Raw genomic sequence first — 16,326 nt, forward strand, 5'->3', positions numbered from 1 at the left:
AAGCAGTCTGTCTGTGTCGATGGGGAGGGGAAGCATGTCTGTCTGTGTCATAAGGGAGGGAAGATGTCTGTCTGTGTGCATAGGGAGAGGGAAGCCATTGGCTGTCTGTGTGCATGGAGAGAGGGAAGCATGTCTGTTGTGTGCATGGAGAGGGGAAGCATGTCTGTCTGTGTCTAGGGAGAGGCAAGCATGTCTGTCTGTGTGCCATCGGGAGAGGGAAGCACCTGTCTGTCTGTCTGTGTGCATAGGGAGAGGGAAGCATGTTGTCTGTGTGCATAGGGGAGGGAGCATCCCTCCCTCTCTCCATCTCCCCAGCCAGCCCTCCCTCTCTCTATCTCCCCCAGCCCTCCCTCTAAAAGGGAAAACAAAAACATAAATATTGGTTGTATTTACAATGGTGTTTGTTCTTCACTGGTTGGCCTTTTCTTGTGGCAACAGGTCACAAATCTTGCGGCTGTGATGGCACACTGTGGTATTTCACCCAATAGATATGGGAGTTTATCAAAATTGGATTTGTTTTCTAATTCTCTGTAGATTTGTGTAATCTGAGGGAAATATGTGTCTCTAATATTGTCATACATTTGGCAGGAGGTTAGGATATGCAGCTCAGTTTCCACCTCATTTTGTGGGATGTGTGCACATAGCCTGTATTCTCTTGAGAGCCAGGTCTGCCTTCAGCTGCCTCTCTCAATAGCAAGGCTATGCTCACTGAGTCTGTACATAGTCAAAGCTTTCCTTAAGCTTGGGTCTGTCACAGTGGTCAGGTATTCTGCCACTGTGTACTCTCTGTTTAGGGCAAAATAGCCTTCTTAGTTTGCTCAGTTACTTTGGTTAATACTTCCCAATATGTCAAGTAATTATCTTTCTGTTTTCTCATGATTTGTTTGTGTCTAATTGTGTTGCTGTCCTGGGGCTCTGTGGGGTCTGTTTGTGTTTGTGAACAGAGCCCCAGGACCAGCTTGCTTAGGGGACTCTTCTCCAGGTGTAACGATTGTCTATTTCGTCCTCCTCATCGGACGAGGAGAGGCGAGAAGGATCGGACCAATATGCAGAGTGGTTCGTGCTCATGATGATTTATTAAAACCGAACTGAACACTGAAATACAAAAACAATAAACGATGTGCAGAAAACCGAAACAGTACCGTGTGGTGAAAAAACACTAACACGGCAACAAACACCCACAAACCACACGTGAAACCCCGGCTGCCTAAGTATGATTCTCAATCAGGGACAACAATTGACAGCTGCCTCTGATTGAGAATCATACCAGGCCGAACACAAAAAACCCAACATAGAAAATCACACATAGACAACCCACCCAACTCACGCCCTGACCATACTAAATAAATACAAAACAAGGGAAAACAGGTCAGGAACGTGACACCAGGTTCATCTCTCTGTAGGTGATCGCTTTGTTATGGAAGGTTTGGGAATCGCATCCTTTTAGGTGGTTGTAGAATTTAACGTCTCTTTTCTGGTTAGCGGCCTAATCCTGCTCTACATGCATTATTTGGTGTTTTACCTTGTACACAGATGATATTTTGCAGAATTCTGCATACAGTCTCAATTTGGTGTTTGTCCCATTTTGTGAATTCTTGGTTGGTTAGCTGACCCCAGACCTCACAACTATAAAGGGCAATGGGTTCTATAACTGATTCAAGTATTTTTAGCCAGATCTTAATTGGTATGTTGAATTTTATGTTCCTTTTGATGGCACACCTTCTTGCCTTGTCTCTTAGATGATTCACAGCTTATTGGAAGTTACCTGTGACGCTGATGTTTAGGCAGAGGTATGTACACTTTGTGTGCTCTAGGGTAACGGTGTCTAAATTAAATTTCTATTTGTGGTCCTGGCAAATGGACCTTTTTTGAAACACCATTATTTTTGTCTTACTGAGAATTCCTCTCAGGGCCCAGGTCTGACAGAATCTGTGCAAAATATCTAGGTGCTGCTGTAGGTCCTACTTGGTTGGGGACAGAAGCACCAGATCATCAGCAAACAGTAGACATTTGACTTCAGATTCTAGTAGGGTTAGGCCAGGTGCTCTCTCCCCCAACCCTCTCTTTCCATCTCCCTCAGCCCCTTCTCTCTCTCTCCCCAGCCCTCTTTCCTCCTCTATCTCTCTGTGTGTTGTCCAGTAATCCGTGGTGTCCTAGTGAAGGGTGAATTCCCAGGGCCGGAATCCTGCTGGCTAAACAGGTGTTATCAACACGACAGTGCTCCCAGGCCTCCAGAAGAGAAGGGAGGGGAAGTAAGAAGGTCAAGGCGGAGGTAAAGAGAACAGGAGAGGTATCTAGCTGTGAATGGCCGAAGGTGTCTCCAGTGAAGTGGTCGCTTTCTAACAATGGTTTCAACGGGGTCAAGGAGGAGCAACAAACACTAGGGAAAGGATAAGCCTCAGAGGTCTTCAATATCGTACACAAACACAAACCAGCCGAGCTCATATGAATAATGTATCTGCGACATGTAGACACTGGTGCGTCATTTATGAGGTAAACTAAAACAGGGAGCAGTTGTCTGGTGAAAATGGCTCTTAAAAAAAGGACAACATCCTGTTTGACCGTCTGCCTGCCTGTCTGCCTGCCTGCCTGTCTGTCTGTCTGCCTGTCTGCCTGTCTGCCTGTCTGTCTGTCTGCCTGCCTGCCCATCCGCATGTGTTTGTGTGTGCACATGCACAGTGCATTCGGAAAGTATTCAGACCCCTTGACTTTTTCCACATTTTGCAACGTTACAGCCTTATTCTAAAATGGATCAAATATTTTTCCTCATCAATGTATACACAATATCCCATAATAATAAAGTGAAAACAGGTTTTTAGAAATTTTTGCAAATGTATAAAAAATAACAACTGAAATACCTTATTTATGGTCTAAAGCACTGCATCTCAGTGCTAGAGGCGTCACTACAGACCCTGGTTCAATTCCAGGCTGTATCACAACCGGCTGTGATTGGGAGTCCCATAGGGTGGCGCACAATTGGCCCAGCGTCGTCCAGGTTTGGCCGGGGTAGGCCGTCATTATCAATAAGAATGTGTTCTTAACTGACTTGCCTCGTTAAATAAAGGTCAAATAAATCATAAATAATAATACATTAGTATTCAGATCCTTTACTATGAGACTCGAAACTGAGCTCAGGTGCATCCTGTTTCCATTGATCATCCTTGAGATGTTTCTACAACCTGATTGGATTCCACCTGTGGTAAATTCAATTGATTGGACATGATTTGGAAAAGCACACACATGTCTATATAAGATCCCACAGTTGACAGTCCATGTCAGAGCAAAAACCAAGACATGAGGTGGAAGGAATTGTTCTTAGAGCTCCAAGACAGGATTGTGTTGCGACACAGATCTGGGGAAGGGTATCAACAAATTTCTGCAAAACCTGGTTTTGCTTTGGCATTATGGGGTATTGTGTGTAGATTGATGAGGGGAAAAAACGATTTAATCAACTGTAGAATAAGGCTGTAACGTAACAAAATGTGGAAAAAGTGAATACTTTCCAAATGCACTGAACGTGTGTCACATTCCTGCACTGGGGTGACAGTCGTCAACAGCCCTGGACCCCCCCACACATTCCTGCACTGGGGTGACAGTCGTCAACAGCCCTGGACCCCCCCACCACATTCCTGCACTGGGGTGACAGTCGTCAACAGCCCTGGACCCCCCCACACATTCCTGCACTGGGGTGACAGTCGTCAACAGCCTGGACCCCCCACCACATTCCTGCACTGGGGTGGACAGTCGTCAACAGCCCTGGACCCCCCCACACATTCCTGCACTGGGGTGACAGTCGTCAACAGCCCTTGACGCCCCAACATTCCTGCACTGGGGTGACAGTCGTCAACAGCCCTGGACCCCCCCACACATTCCTGCACTGGGGTGACAGTCGTCAACAGCCCTGGACCCCCCCACACATTCCTGCACTGGGGTGACAGTCGTCAACAGCCCTGGACACACCCACACATTACGTCGGAGGCAAAGAGCATTCAGGGAGGAGATTGATCTCCAGGAATCTCACAGCCAGCCAGGCAGCTACCCCTGAGGCAGGGAGAGGAGTGAAGCACCCTGGTAGAGTGCAGAGAGTGCTGCTGAATGGGAGATGATGGCAGTGTTGATAGAAATACTATTACATTTCCACCACCATCATTCACACTATTTTTCATACAGTAATGGAGCTCTCTGGAACACTGCTGCACTCACCAGTCTAGAGATTAGGCACTATATGAGAGAGCAAATGGAGCAGAATATTGTTATGGACAAAGACATGAGTATGAGTTACATTGTAACCCACTGTACTGCAACAGGTACAATACTGTACATGGATTGAGGTTGTGAATTGAAGGCTTTACATCACTTTGATTGAACCCTTTGTCATCTACATTCTCCACAACTGTCATAAACGCCACTCAAATCAAGGAGAAATCCTTGCTACAAAACCGTGTGTCAATTTCACATGTGCTTGGAATGGATACAGCAATTGAGCTACCACTTAATGGGAATAGAGCTCAGCCCAAGCATGGTTACACGCCATGCTGCTGTATCGTTTATAGGAGAACCAATCCATCTCTAGCGGGGGGTTACTGTGACCTGATAGGACCTGGATGACATCACCATGGCCCCTTCGTGAACTCTGACCACTGCACACACACATTTTACTTTTGCTAGCTGTGAATTGCAAGAAGTGTCTTCTTGACTGAGAAAAAACCCTCTTCTCCTCTCCTCTCCAGTAAGGCACAATCTTTTTAATGATGGTTTCAACAGGGACATGAAGGAGCAAATCAAATCAAAATATAATTGTCACATGCCTCGAATACAACAGGTGTTGACCTGGACCTTACTGTGAAATGCTTACTTACAAGCCCTTAACCAACAATCCAGTTTTAAGAAAAATAAGAGTTAAGAAAATATTTACTAAAGTAAAAAGAAGTTACAATAAAATAACATTAATGAGGCTATATACCGGGGATACTGGTAACGAGTCAATGTGCAGGGGTACAGCTTAGTCGAGGACAAATGCACTCTTAACAAAAAAGTGCTATCTAGAACCGGCTGTCCCCATAGGAAAACCATTTGAAGAACTCTTTTTGGTCCCAGATAGAACCCTTTCCACAGAGGGTTCTACTGGGAACCAAAAAGGGTTCTCCTATTGGGACAGACAAATAACCCTTTCCGCAGATGGTTCTACCGGGAACCAAAAGGGGTTCTCCTATTGGGACAGCCAAATAACCCTTTCCACAGAGGGTTCTACCGGGAACCAAAAAGGGTTCTCCTATTGGGACAGCCAAATAACCCTTTCCACAGAGGGTTCTACCCGGGAACCAAAAAGGGTTCTCCTATTGGGACAGCCAAATAACCCTTTCCACAGAGGGTTCTACCGGGAACCAAAAGGGGTTCTCCTATTGGGACAGCCAAATAACCCTTTCCACAGAGGGTTCTAACCGGGAACCAAAAAAGGGTTTCTCCTATTCGGAACGCCAAATAACCCTTTCCACAGAGGGTTCTACCGGGAACCAAAAAGGGTTCTCCTATTGGGACAGCCAAATAACCCTTTCGGAACCTCTTTTCTAAGCATGTAGTACCCCTCCCACACCCCAAACAGGCAAACATTCCATTAATGTGTTCATGTCAGCGTGTTACTCTCTCTCTCCCTACTCCCTTCACTATGTCCTTAAACCTAACCCCTGGTGCATGGAAAGAATTACCAGAGCTATGGTTTTTGAAACAAATAAATGGTTGAGTAGAGATGGGGTTACTGGTATTTTAGCTGTTGACATGGTTGTATACTAGGGGCTTACCCAACCTCACTGTGTGAGAGAGCTCTTTTAATTCCATCATAAATAACATTCTCACACCCTGTCACCTCCACTTTCCCCTCCCTGCAGGGTGGTGGAGAGAGGGAGGGGGGGCTGAGCAAGATTGAAAAATTCAGTGTTTAGTTAGAATGGGGAGGGGGCATTTACGGCAAGTTCACAGCCATTAAGTGTAAAATGTCACGTCTCGCACTCCACTGATCACAGCCGGGGAACAATCTCTCTCCAGCAGGTTGTAACTAGCTGAAGACTCACTTTGTGGATCATAGACTCCCATGGTGATTATTGGTCGGGTGGAAGCTCTCCTACAAAACGATCTATCCAAACTAAACTAATAGGATCGTACATCACAGTCAAAAAGGGATCAACTGTTTGAAAGCAGGCCATTTGTGAAATCAATGAAAGCCAACACACACGTGTATTTGTTTTCACTGAGGTAGGATTACAAACGGACACCTGACACAGTGACTCAACCGGTGACAAGTGGTTGAACAGTCTTTGTAAAACTCCCTGGTGTGACTGGTGTAGCTTAGCCTACTCTGACGTGCCACTCACAGTAACAACTTTAGCTGAGAAGAAACAATGGTGCTGGTATTCCACAAAACACCAATACAACAGGCTACTGTGGCAATGGTCACGCACAAATCACAGTACACATTGGATAGCACTACATGGATACACTTGTAGGCTACAGTACAATTGTTTGGTCAGCAGAGGTGCGTGGACATGTTTGCACCAGTGTCATAGGGGCTATTTTGCATTTGTGGTGAGTTGATCTGGCCCAATAACTGCACATAACTATAGCTTGTGGATAAGGGAGTGCACACACACCACTCTTGAATCTTGCCATATGTTCCCTCACGACTCGCGAAGTAGCCTATCCTCGTGGAACGGACGAGGTGAAGGAAGAAACAGACAGCGTGCTGCAAGTGGATGTTTGGCCACATAATAGGTCTACTGTATGCCCATTGTATTTCACCGGCCATCAATCTGCCTTCATCCGCTATCACTAATTCAACACGAAAGCACTGGTAGCTAAACTGGTCAGTGTCCACAGTAAATTCACAATAACGTGGCATGATTAAACAAATATTTTTAAAATGTGTTTCACCCAAAACAAAATTAAATTTTCTAAACAAAATCAAGAAACAGAGCAAATGACACTTTTTGTATTAGGCTATAGAAATAAAAGGCCACTCACCAGCTGGATCGTGCAAAGAAAGATGAGCGTGCATCGGCCGCTGCAGCACCCCATTGTGTCAAAACCCAAATAGCACTCGAGAAACGATGAAAACACACAACGGTCTAGACTGGTTCACTATGGCAAGGACCTTTCAGTGCAACGAATGGCTTCAAGCTCGGTCAACGGTGAAAACTGTGTCTGTAAACTCCAGGCACTGGCGTCCCGTGCATTTTCTTTCCCCAAAATGATCGCTTTGTGTGTGAGAGGGGTAACTTGAGTTGATAGCCTACTACCGCTAGCACTCGTGTATGTGTGTGTGTGTGTAACGGGGCAAGAAGGGGGAGGTGGAGGGGGATAGGCTAGAGGGTGTCAAAAACGGATCTTTGGATTTAACAGTGCCCTGTGACACTGGTCTGGTGTTCTCACCTGGTCCCTGTAATGTTTTTCCCCCAAGAGTTTAAACACAATTTTCATACGAACTCTTTTCATAACATGTTATATTGAGTAGGCTACACAATTGTGCAAAAGTGGTTGGATATTGTTTTAAATATCCTGTTACTCAGCATTTTAGGTGCGGAGATATTTTTGCTTTAATATTTTCACAATTTGTTTACAAAATTTATAATAAATGTTGGTAAAGGTGAAACCTAAAAGTAAAGTATTATCGCAGTGTCAGCTACTGAATGGAATATTTCTCTCATTAGAGTCACTGAGGAGCGATGAGTCCTAAACCATGACGTAATTTAGGCGCCTCCCGCTGTTCATTTGACGCTATTACATCACCACAAACAGCCGAGAACGCCTTTCATCCTTTTCATGGCCGTATTGCTTATGTTGAACTCATAAAATATTAGCCTTGTAAAACGATTGGTCACTAAATCCGTAGGACCATGTAAAAAACAGTTGATCGCTGTGCATGCCCTCACCCCTATATACTTATAACTGATTGATTTGGGTCTGCCCTCTATAGTGCTGTCCAGTGTTAGAACCTGATGTTGAGGCCCATCACTGTACTCTTGATAGTCACCACCAGTGGTGTAAAGTACTTAAGTAAAAATACTTTAAAGTACTACTTAACCCTTGTGTTGTCTTAAGGGTAAGAAATGACCGGCCACTATGTTTAACAGCAGAGAAAACCCTCTAAATTATATTTTTTCAACTTGAAATTTGATGACTTTTCCTAGAGTGACCTCAACATTAGAAAAAGTGAAACATCTCCTTTGTTCATATTTCCATGAAAGCTGTACACCACCAGGGTACAAAGATTGTTTTAGGGTCATTTTGACCCGGCAGTTTAAAAATAATTTACACACCACAAAAACCACAAAGACACACACACACACAACGAGAAATGGAGATTATGTGTGCTACTGATTGAACTCAGCCTGCAGCTCCTGAAGAGGAAGATCACCATGGTTGGCACAGTTAGAAAGAACAAGCCTGAGCTCCCCTCTGCACTCCTCACAACAAGAGGGAGAGAGGCCTTCTCATCAAAGTTTGCCTTCACACTCACCACCACTCTAGTTTCTTACCTCCCAAAGAGGAACAAGAATGTGGTCCTCCTGAGCACACTGCACCAAACGGCTGATATCAGTGATCATGAGGACAGGAAGCCAGCCATCACCCTGGGCTACAACCACAACAAAGGRKGCGTGGACAACCTGGACAAGGTGATTGTAACTTACAGCTGCAGGAGGATGACTGCCCGCTGGCCCCTGGTCATCTTCCATAACATCATTGATGTGTCCTCATACAATGCCTTCGTGATATGGAACAAGATCAACCCTACCTGGATGCCTGATAAGTGGAACAAGAGGAGGGTGTTCCTGGAGCAGCTGGGAAAGGCACTTGTAACCCCACACATTCAAAAAAGGGAGCGTCTCCCCCACACAACAGCCTCTGCAGAGCTTGTGAAAGCTGTTCAGGGGGCTGAATCTTGTCCTGATCCACCTGAGGCTGCAGCTGGGGCAGGCAAGAGGAGGAGATGCCAATTCTGTCCCCCAAAGAAGGACTGTAAAACAAATACTATGTGCTGCACATGTGAGATATATCTGCAAAGTCCATACACACACACTTGCATACTGTCCTACATGTGCTAATTAGAGTTGATTGATTTATGTTCTTCACATTTTTGTTTTGTATCTATTATCTTATTTTATTCTTATTTATTGTTGTTTATACACCTTGTGGGTGGGGGCAATGGTTAAACAAATGGGAGAAGACTAGTATTTTGTAGTTGAATTCCTCATTGTACAGTATATAAGAATATATCACTRTGTTGCCCAAAAAGTTCAAGACTGTTATTGTTTCCCTTCAATAAAATGCATTAAAAACACATTTCTGCTACTTTCTTAGGCTATACAAGTGCTATCTCTTGCTAAAAAAGTCCATGTTTTACACCGATGCAGTAACTTAGCAATAATAATAATAAACCTCTACTTTAGTAAAGAAAAACAAATTATGACAGTGGTGTTTTAATAAAAACCAGTGGTGTTCGCTGATTAAATGCAGTCTTTCTGCATTGTGAGGAGGGAAAACACTGATATTCACAAAGTTTGTGTATGAACGACCGGTTGTTTCTCATGCAAAATAGAATTTGGGGTTTAAAATTCAATTAAGCTGCTATATTTTAGGGTTTAGTGAAGGCGGGTCATTTTTTCCCTTAGAGCAAGGGGAGTATACAGAATGTTAAGACTACACAAGGGTTAAGTCGTTTTTTTGGGTATTTGTATTTTACTTAATTATTTATATTTTGAAAAACTTTTACTTTTACTTCACTACATTTCTAAAGAAAATGATGTACCTTTTAATCCTTACATTTTCCCTGACACCCAAAAGAAAACATCGCTGGTCATCCCTACTGCTTCTGATCTGACTCACTAAACACAAAAGATTTGTTTTTAAATGATGTCTGAGTGTTGGAGTGTGACTCTGGTTATTCGTAAATAAAAATACAACTGTGCAGTCTGGTTTGCTTAATATAAGGAATTGTAAATTATTCATACTTTACTTTGACTTTTGATACTTAAGTATATTTTTAGCAACTACATTTATTTAAGTATATTTAAAACCAAATACTTTTAGACTTTTACTCAAGTAGTATTTTACTGGGTGACTATCACTTTACTTGTGTCATTTTCTATTAAGGCATGGGTGTCAAACTCTGGCCCGCGGGCAAATCTGGCCGCGGGGTAATTATATTTGGCCCGCGAGACAATACCAAATTACTACTAGAGCTGGCCCGCCGTATTATACAGCGCATTCACCGCTAATACTACGAATCCCATAATGCTCTGCTGTTGTTTTCGCGCGCCAATCAGGACAGGACCCAGAAACGCCCTCTCCTCTGTGACAGTAGTCATAGCAACATAGACGCTACAACTGTCAGCGCGCTATCCCTTCCCAAAAATGGCGAAAAGAAAGGCAGAAAACAGGAGCTTTCTGGACAAGTGGGAGGCAGAATATCTGTTTACATATGTAAAAGACAAACCTGTTTGTCTTGTGGTGGAGTCAACGTGGCTGTAAGTAAGGAGTACAACATTAGACGACACTATGAAACGACAACACCATGACAAATACAAGGACCTGGACATGACTCAAAGGAGCCAGAAAGTAGAGGAGATGAAAAGAAGTTTGGTTTCACAACAGAATATGTTCAAAAAAGCCACATCACAAAGTGAGGCTGCTGTAAAGGCTAGTTATATAGTGGCAGCAGAGATCGCAAAATCAGCCCGGCCCTTTAATGGGCTTGAATGGTTGATTGATTTATTATCATTTTATTTGTAAAATTATTAGCCAGTGGAGAAAATGTTTATTTTGGTATTTAAATCAGAAGGCTGCAAATAGAAAAGAGGCATACGATTTTTATTTAAATTTTATTTATTTAATAAATGAATGCCATTGATGTTTTTTTTCATTTGAAATTCGATTTTGCATGTCTCCACTATTAAATTATATATTGTATGGTAATAAGCGATGCTTGTTCCATATTCAATGTTAAAGCAAAACTTGTTTGGGTCCATATTAAAAGGTTCATTTGTTCAATGTTGGCCCGCAACTTTGTTCAGGTTTTACATTTTGGCCCACTGGGTATTTGAGTTTGACACCCCTGTATTAAGGTATCTTTACTTTTACTCAAGTATGAGTAAAAAAAAAAAGTAGTTTTCTGACCCTGTGTGAGAATCTGACAGGCTGAGACCTTATTAGATTTACCCGGGCGCCACAGGGTCATCATTTACTCTACGCATGAGTCAAGTCAGTTAAGGACACATTTTTATTTACAATGACGGCCTGCCCCCCCGGCCAAACCCTCCCCTAACCCGGACGACGCTGGGCCAATTGTGTGCCACCCTATGGGTCTCCACTTCTGCAAAAGTACTTGTGAAACTAATGCAGTAATAACACCTATGGCAGTATGGAATAACACTGCAAATGATAAACAATACTCAAAGCAGCTTTGGAATGGTCTAACATGAAAGAATAGTAACAGCCATACCGTAGAACTTACGGCTGAAACGTATCAAAGTAACAGTAAGTAATTAGTGGTAATCACCTATTATTACACAGCATGTAAACACCGCCTGCAACTTACATTTCGATATATGTACAACATTCAGACATTCGTCTTACTGTTGATATTAGCAAGTCCTCAGAAACTTGCGTCTTTTCCCTTCGGGTGACGATAACACTGACCTGAGTGGGCGGGTGCAGTGTCCAGATGCGCATTTCCAAGCACTCTGCTTGGTTGGGATAGGCAGGGCTATGATGGTTGAGGGCATCTTAGGTAGGCTGAGCAGCCAAACTAATGGGACTTAGGGGAAACTGAAGGGGAAGTTAGGTAGAGAGGAGAAGAGCAGGATGGCCTTTTTTACAAGCCTATTGTGTCTTGTCTTATTTGTCCTATTCTGCATTTAAAAGACCCTGCTGACTATTTCACAAATGTGTGTAGGGTTAAATTAGGGTTCAACTCTGATTTGAAAGGGCATTAAAAAAGGTAAATCAGATGTATCATAAAATATACAGTTCTGAATGAAGGGAAATCCATCCACTAGTAGAAAACGATGTGGTAATAGACAGTATGAAGATACTGTGACTGTATCAAGATTGCATAGAGAGAGGGAGAGGAGAAGTGATAGAAGTCATAGATTTCAGTTTTGGGATATGAGTGTATATTTCTCAAATCTATGTCCTTAGTGTTACTGATCATAAAAATAGACACTGGATAATTAGAGGGCTTTATTACTGAGTTCACAAGCCCAGTTTCTAGACCTTACGATTTTGTGAGGTAGGCTGTTGTGGTTGACGATGCAGTCAGGAGGTAGACAAGGAGAGCAGGGCCTGTGTTTCTGTGTGTGTGTCTTACCTTTTTCCTCCATTTTCCATCAATACATTTCACCCTATTCTCTCCACCATCCCCCTCAGGGGTGGCCAATTCCAGTCCTCGAGGGCCTGATTGGTGTCACAGTTTTGCCCTAGCCTCAGCTAGCACACCTGACTTCAATAATCACCTAATCATGACCTTCAGTTTAGACTGCAGTTTGATTAATCAGCTGTGTTTGCTAGGGATGGAGAAGAAGTGTGACACCAATCAGGCCCCAGAGGACTGGAGTTGCCCACCCCTGCTTACTCCTCCTCTCCTCCCTCCTCCTCTCTCTCTACCTCCCTTGCCTCTTGCGGTCCTGTGTATTTCAGTTAGTAGAGCATGGCGCTTGTAATACCAAGGTAGTGGGTTTGATTCCTGGGATCACCCATACGTAAAATGTATGTTCACATGACAGTAAAGTCTTTTGGATAAAAGCTTCTAGATGGCATATATTATATTATTATATCAATCAATCCTCTTTTCTCTCCTCCTCCACCCTCTCTCCAAGTTCTCCACCCTCTTCTTCTTTCTTCTCCTCCTAGTCTTTCTCCTCCTCCACCCTCTCTCCAAGTTCTCCACCCTCTTCTTCTTTCTTCTCCTCCTCCTAGTCTTTCTCCTCCTCCACCTTCTCTCCAAGTTCTCCACCCTCTTCTTCTTTCTTCTCCTCCTCCTAGTCTTTCTCCTCCTCCACCCTCTCTCCAAGTTCTCCAACCTCTTCTTCTTTCTTCTCCTCCTCTTAGTCTTTATCCTCCTCCACTTTAAACCTAACCTTTCATCCTTCATCCTTCCATTCTCCATCTATACCATTTCTGGCTTCTCCTCATCCTCCTCCTCCTCCTCCTCCTCCATCTTAACCTTGACCCTTCATCATTCCATTCTCCATCTATACCCATCTCTGGCTTCTCCTCCTCCTCCTCCCCCTCTTCTTTCTCCTTTCTCTTCCCCTTTCTCCTCTCTTCCTCCTTTCTCTTTTACCCCCTTTTTCCTTCTTTTCTTCTTCCTCCTTCTTCTCTTCTTCTTTTTCCTACCCATCTCTGGCTCCTCCTCCTCCTCCTCCTCCTCCTCCTCCACCTTGGCCCTCTGTCCTGCTCTTTCTGATTGTGGTCTGGTCCATAATAGAAAAGCCTTTAAGAGCAGTCTCTTTCAGATGCCTGGTTGGTTCTGGTTGCCATGGCAGGTTCCCATCTCATCCCTGCACAAGCGTGATAAATCTTTAACATCACACACTCCTCTGCTCCACTCCTTAAAAGCACACTCTCCCTCTCTCTCTCCATCTCCATCGCCCCACATCGCTCGACCCAGCCTAGGCCCAGTAGCCCACCTCGCTATACAACTAGAAATATATCTGATTGGTATTTTAGAGGCGGGTGGGCGGGGGACATGTTTTACACTGTGGAGGATGTGTTTTCTATTACTAGAGTGATTTGAGTAGTGTAATGTGTTTTTGGAGCCCCGCACGGTAATCTGATATAAGTATAGCAAGAGTATAGTAAGAGACAAAGTTATAAGTCGTTACTATCCTCATCATCATTTGCTGTTTTGTCAGTGTGTTCAGAATACTGAACAATGCTAAAGATGGTCTATCTCTTAATCAATACAGTGAGTCAATACAATGAGTACAACCAGACATTACGAACCAGACTACTTTTGTAGTGTTGAATAATAACCCGATGCAAAGTCATGTGTTATTTAGAACACATGTTTCTTTAAAAGCAAGGCTGTGAACTGTGTTTTTTTTTAAAGCATGTCTGTGAACTGTGTGTTTCTTTAAATCTTGTGTTTCTTTAGAAATAATGAAAAAGCAGGCCTGTTGTGTTAGTGTGGTGCAGGCAGCCCAGTCCAGCAGGAATAAGGTCACTGGCTGAACTCTATTACGACAACTAATGGAGGTTTCCTTGTGTTCCCCTTTCACCGCCGCTATCCTCTGACACCTCCTTATCGCCCCAGTGTGTTTGTCTGTGTGTGTGTGAGTGTGTGACTGGGCTGTTGTGTGTCCAGTCTGGCCCTATAGGCCGAGGGGGTCTGTTGTTCCCATCCCCATTCCCCACACAGACACTAACTAGAAGTGACAGGCCAGTCAGTGCCATGGTGCGCTGAGGAGAGCTGCATTGTAGCAGAGGCCCAAGAGTCTGGTGCATGGCCGGCAACAATACAAGTAGTTCTGACAAGCAGAAAGGGAGGAGGCTTTTCTCTCCTTGAGAGCGTCTTTCCCTTCCTCTCTCTCTCTCTCACACACATACACATACATGCATTCACCTAATCGCACACATACACTCAAACATGCATGCATGCATACATCTCTGACAATGACAACCAATTCATCATGTGAGTGCAAGCCCATTCGAACGTCAAGAGCAACATATACACCACCCATGTCTTAACAGTCTTGATCCATCAGGGTATTTCCAACTGCCCCTATACATCACTGTTTTGCCAATCAGCAGTTATATTTAGCTATATTGTGTGTATATTTGTGTATGTTGATGCATGCTTGAATTATTTGTTTTCCATCTAGGACAGCGTGCAATAAAAAATCTCCCTACTCTGTTCTGTTAGATATCTGGTTTAACAGATCTACTCTCTCTCTCTCTCTCTCTCTCTCTCTCTGTCTCTCTCTCTCTGTCTCTCTGCCTCCCTCTCTCTGTCCCCCCTTCTCTCTTTTTCACTCACTCCTTCTCTCACACTGGACATTCCCCATAAAGGCCCAGTATAAATGGAAAAAGGGACGCTACCAGAAACTTGCTGTGGGCTACACGCAATGTGAATGAATAGTTTCCTTATTTAGACCCAAGCTCATGCACTATGTATGTATTATATAGCCCAGGCAGCAGTGGCCTCTCTTATGTGGCATTACTCCAATGTTTTACAATGAGAATATTCTAGACTTGATGAGGAATAAATACAGAGGTTATTATTATGAATAATTTATATTTAGATCATTATCATCTCGCAAGAAATACTGTGCGTGTCCCCATATCCTCAATCTGATTTATTTAGACCTCTTTTCATTATTTCTCAGGCTGTCCATTGGGGGGAGCTATGTGGAGGAGGTCGTGTCAGGGAATGGGTAGGGCGCCTGCCTCCTACCTCCTGCCTCCATCACATGGTCCAGAGCAATCGCGAGCACAGATGGACAGGAAAGGAAACCGAGAGATGAGCCCCTGGTAGCGCGAGAAGCATCTTCTAAAATAGAAACAGAAGCCGCTACTTCTGCTCCAGAAACGGAAAACTACAGTTTTGCACAGTGCTATGCTGATTTCGCGTTTTATATCGCAGAAAATTGAGGGATGGTTGTGAGTGAGTGAGGAGGGCGGATCTTTGCAGAGAATGCTTGCAAAAGCCAAGGCGTGCGCTGTCCCAAGAGAACTCATTTGAAGAGCTTGCAGACAGAGAGAGAGAGAGAGAGAGAGAGACCGGAATGCCGGGCAACATCGCTCCTCCGGTTCACCTGCGAGGCTGAGTGAGTATAATTAGGAATAATATTTTACCGGTTGAAAACGGTTTATTTGGTGGTCTACACTTTCATCACTTTTTTTGCGTTCTGTCAGTGATGTGACATACCACTTCGAGAGACGCCAGAGGGGCTGTATTTTCCACCTGTCTGATCAATAATTCATACTCAGTAAAGGACTGTAGCCAATGGGTCAGCGATGTGAGGAACTTGTTTATGTCCTTTGGGGATTGCACTTTGAAGTTCTGAACAGGTGTCGTAGGCTACTTAACAATTTGCAGATTATTTACGAAGAGATAGATAGATGCCCCGGTTAGTGGCGATCCTGTCAATTCTGAAGCACACCGTTGGTGTGATTGACAGTAGCGGAGAGAGGTGCAGATCAGGATGTTATGATAAAAGTCATGACCTTATCATTCTGTCCGGGTTTGATTCAGCCCATCCCCATTTGATGCACATCTTGATCCTGAAGAGATGATGCTGTGTTTATTAGACAGGGTTGAAGAGGGTGTGGAGG

At 43.9% G+C, this 16,326-nt stretch overlaps 2 protein-coding genes across 4 annotated transcripts in view; one reads left to right on the top strand and one right to left on the bottom strand.

Annotated features, from left to right (window-relative positions):
- The window catches only part of nkain4 (sodium/potassium transporting ATPase interacting 4), a 138,964-nt gene extending 131,623 nt beyond the window's left edge, over positions 1–7,341 (bottom strand). For all 3 annotated transcript variants that reach the window (XM_024006640.2, XM_024006638.2, XM_024006639.1), the window contains exon 1: positions 7,015–7,341. In XM_024006640.2, coding sequence (XP_023862408.1) covers positions 7,015–7,068 — 54 coding nt within the window. In that variant the 5' untranslated portion in view covers positions 7,069–7,341. The remainder of the gene's footprint in view (positions 1–7,014) is intronic.
- An 8,135-nt stretch (positions 7,342–15,476) lies between these two features.
- The window catches only part of LOC111976442 (uncharacterized), an 89,430-nt gene continuing 88,580 nt past the window's right edge, over positions 15,477–16,326 (top strand). The window contains exon 1 of the mRNA XM_024005272.2: positions 15,477–15,818. The gene's annotated coding sequence lies outside the window, so the exon portion shown is untranslated. The remainder of the gene's footprint in view (positions 15,819–16,326) is intronic.

This window comes from Salvelinus sp. IW2-2015, linkage group LG17 (genome assembly GCF_002910315.2).
Source record: "Salvelinus sp. IW2-2015 linkage group LG17, ASM291031v2, whole genome shotgun sequence".
Classification (NCBI taxonomy): Eukaryota; Metazoa; Chordata; class Actinopteri; order Salmoniformes; family Salmonidae; genus Salvelinus; species Salvelinus sp. IW2-2015.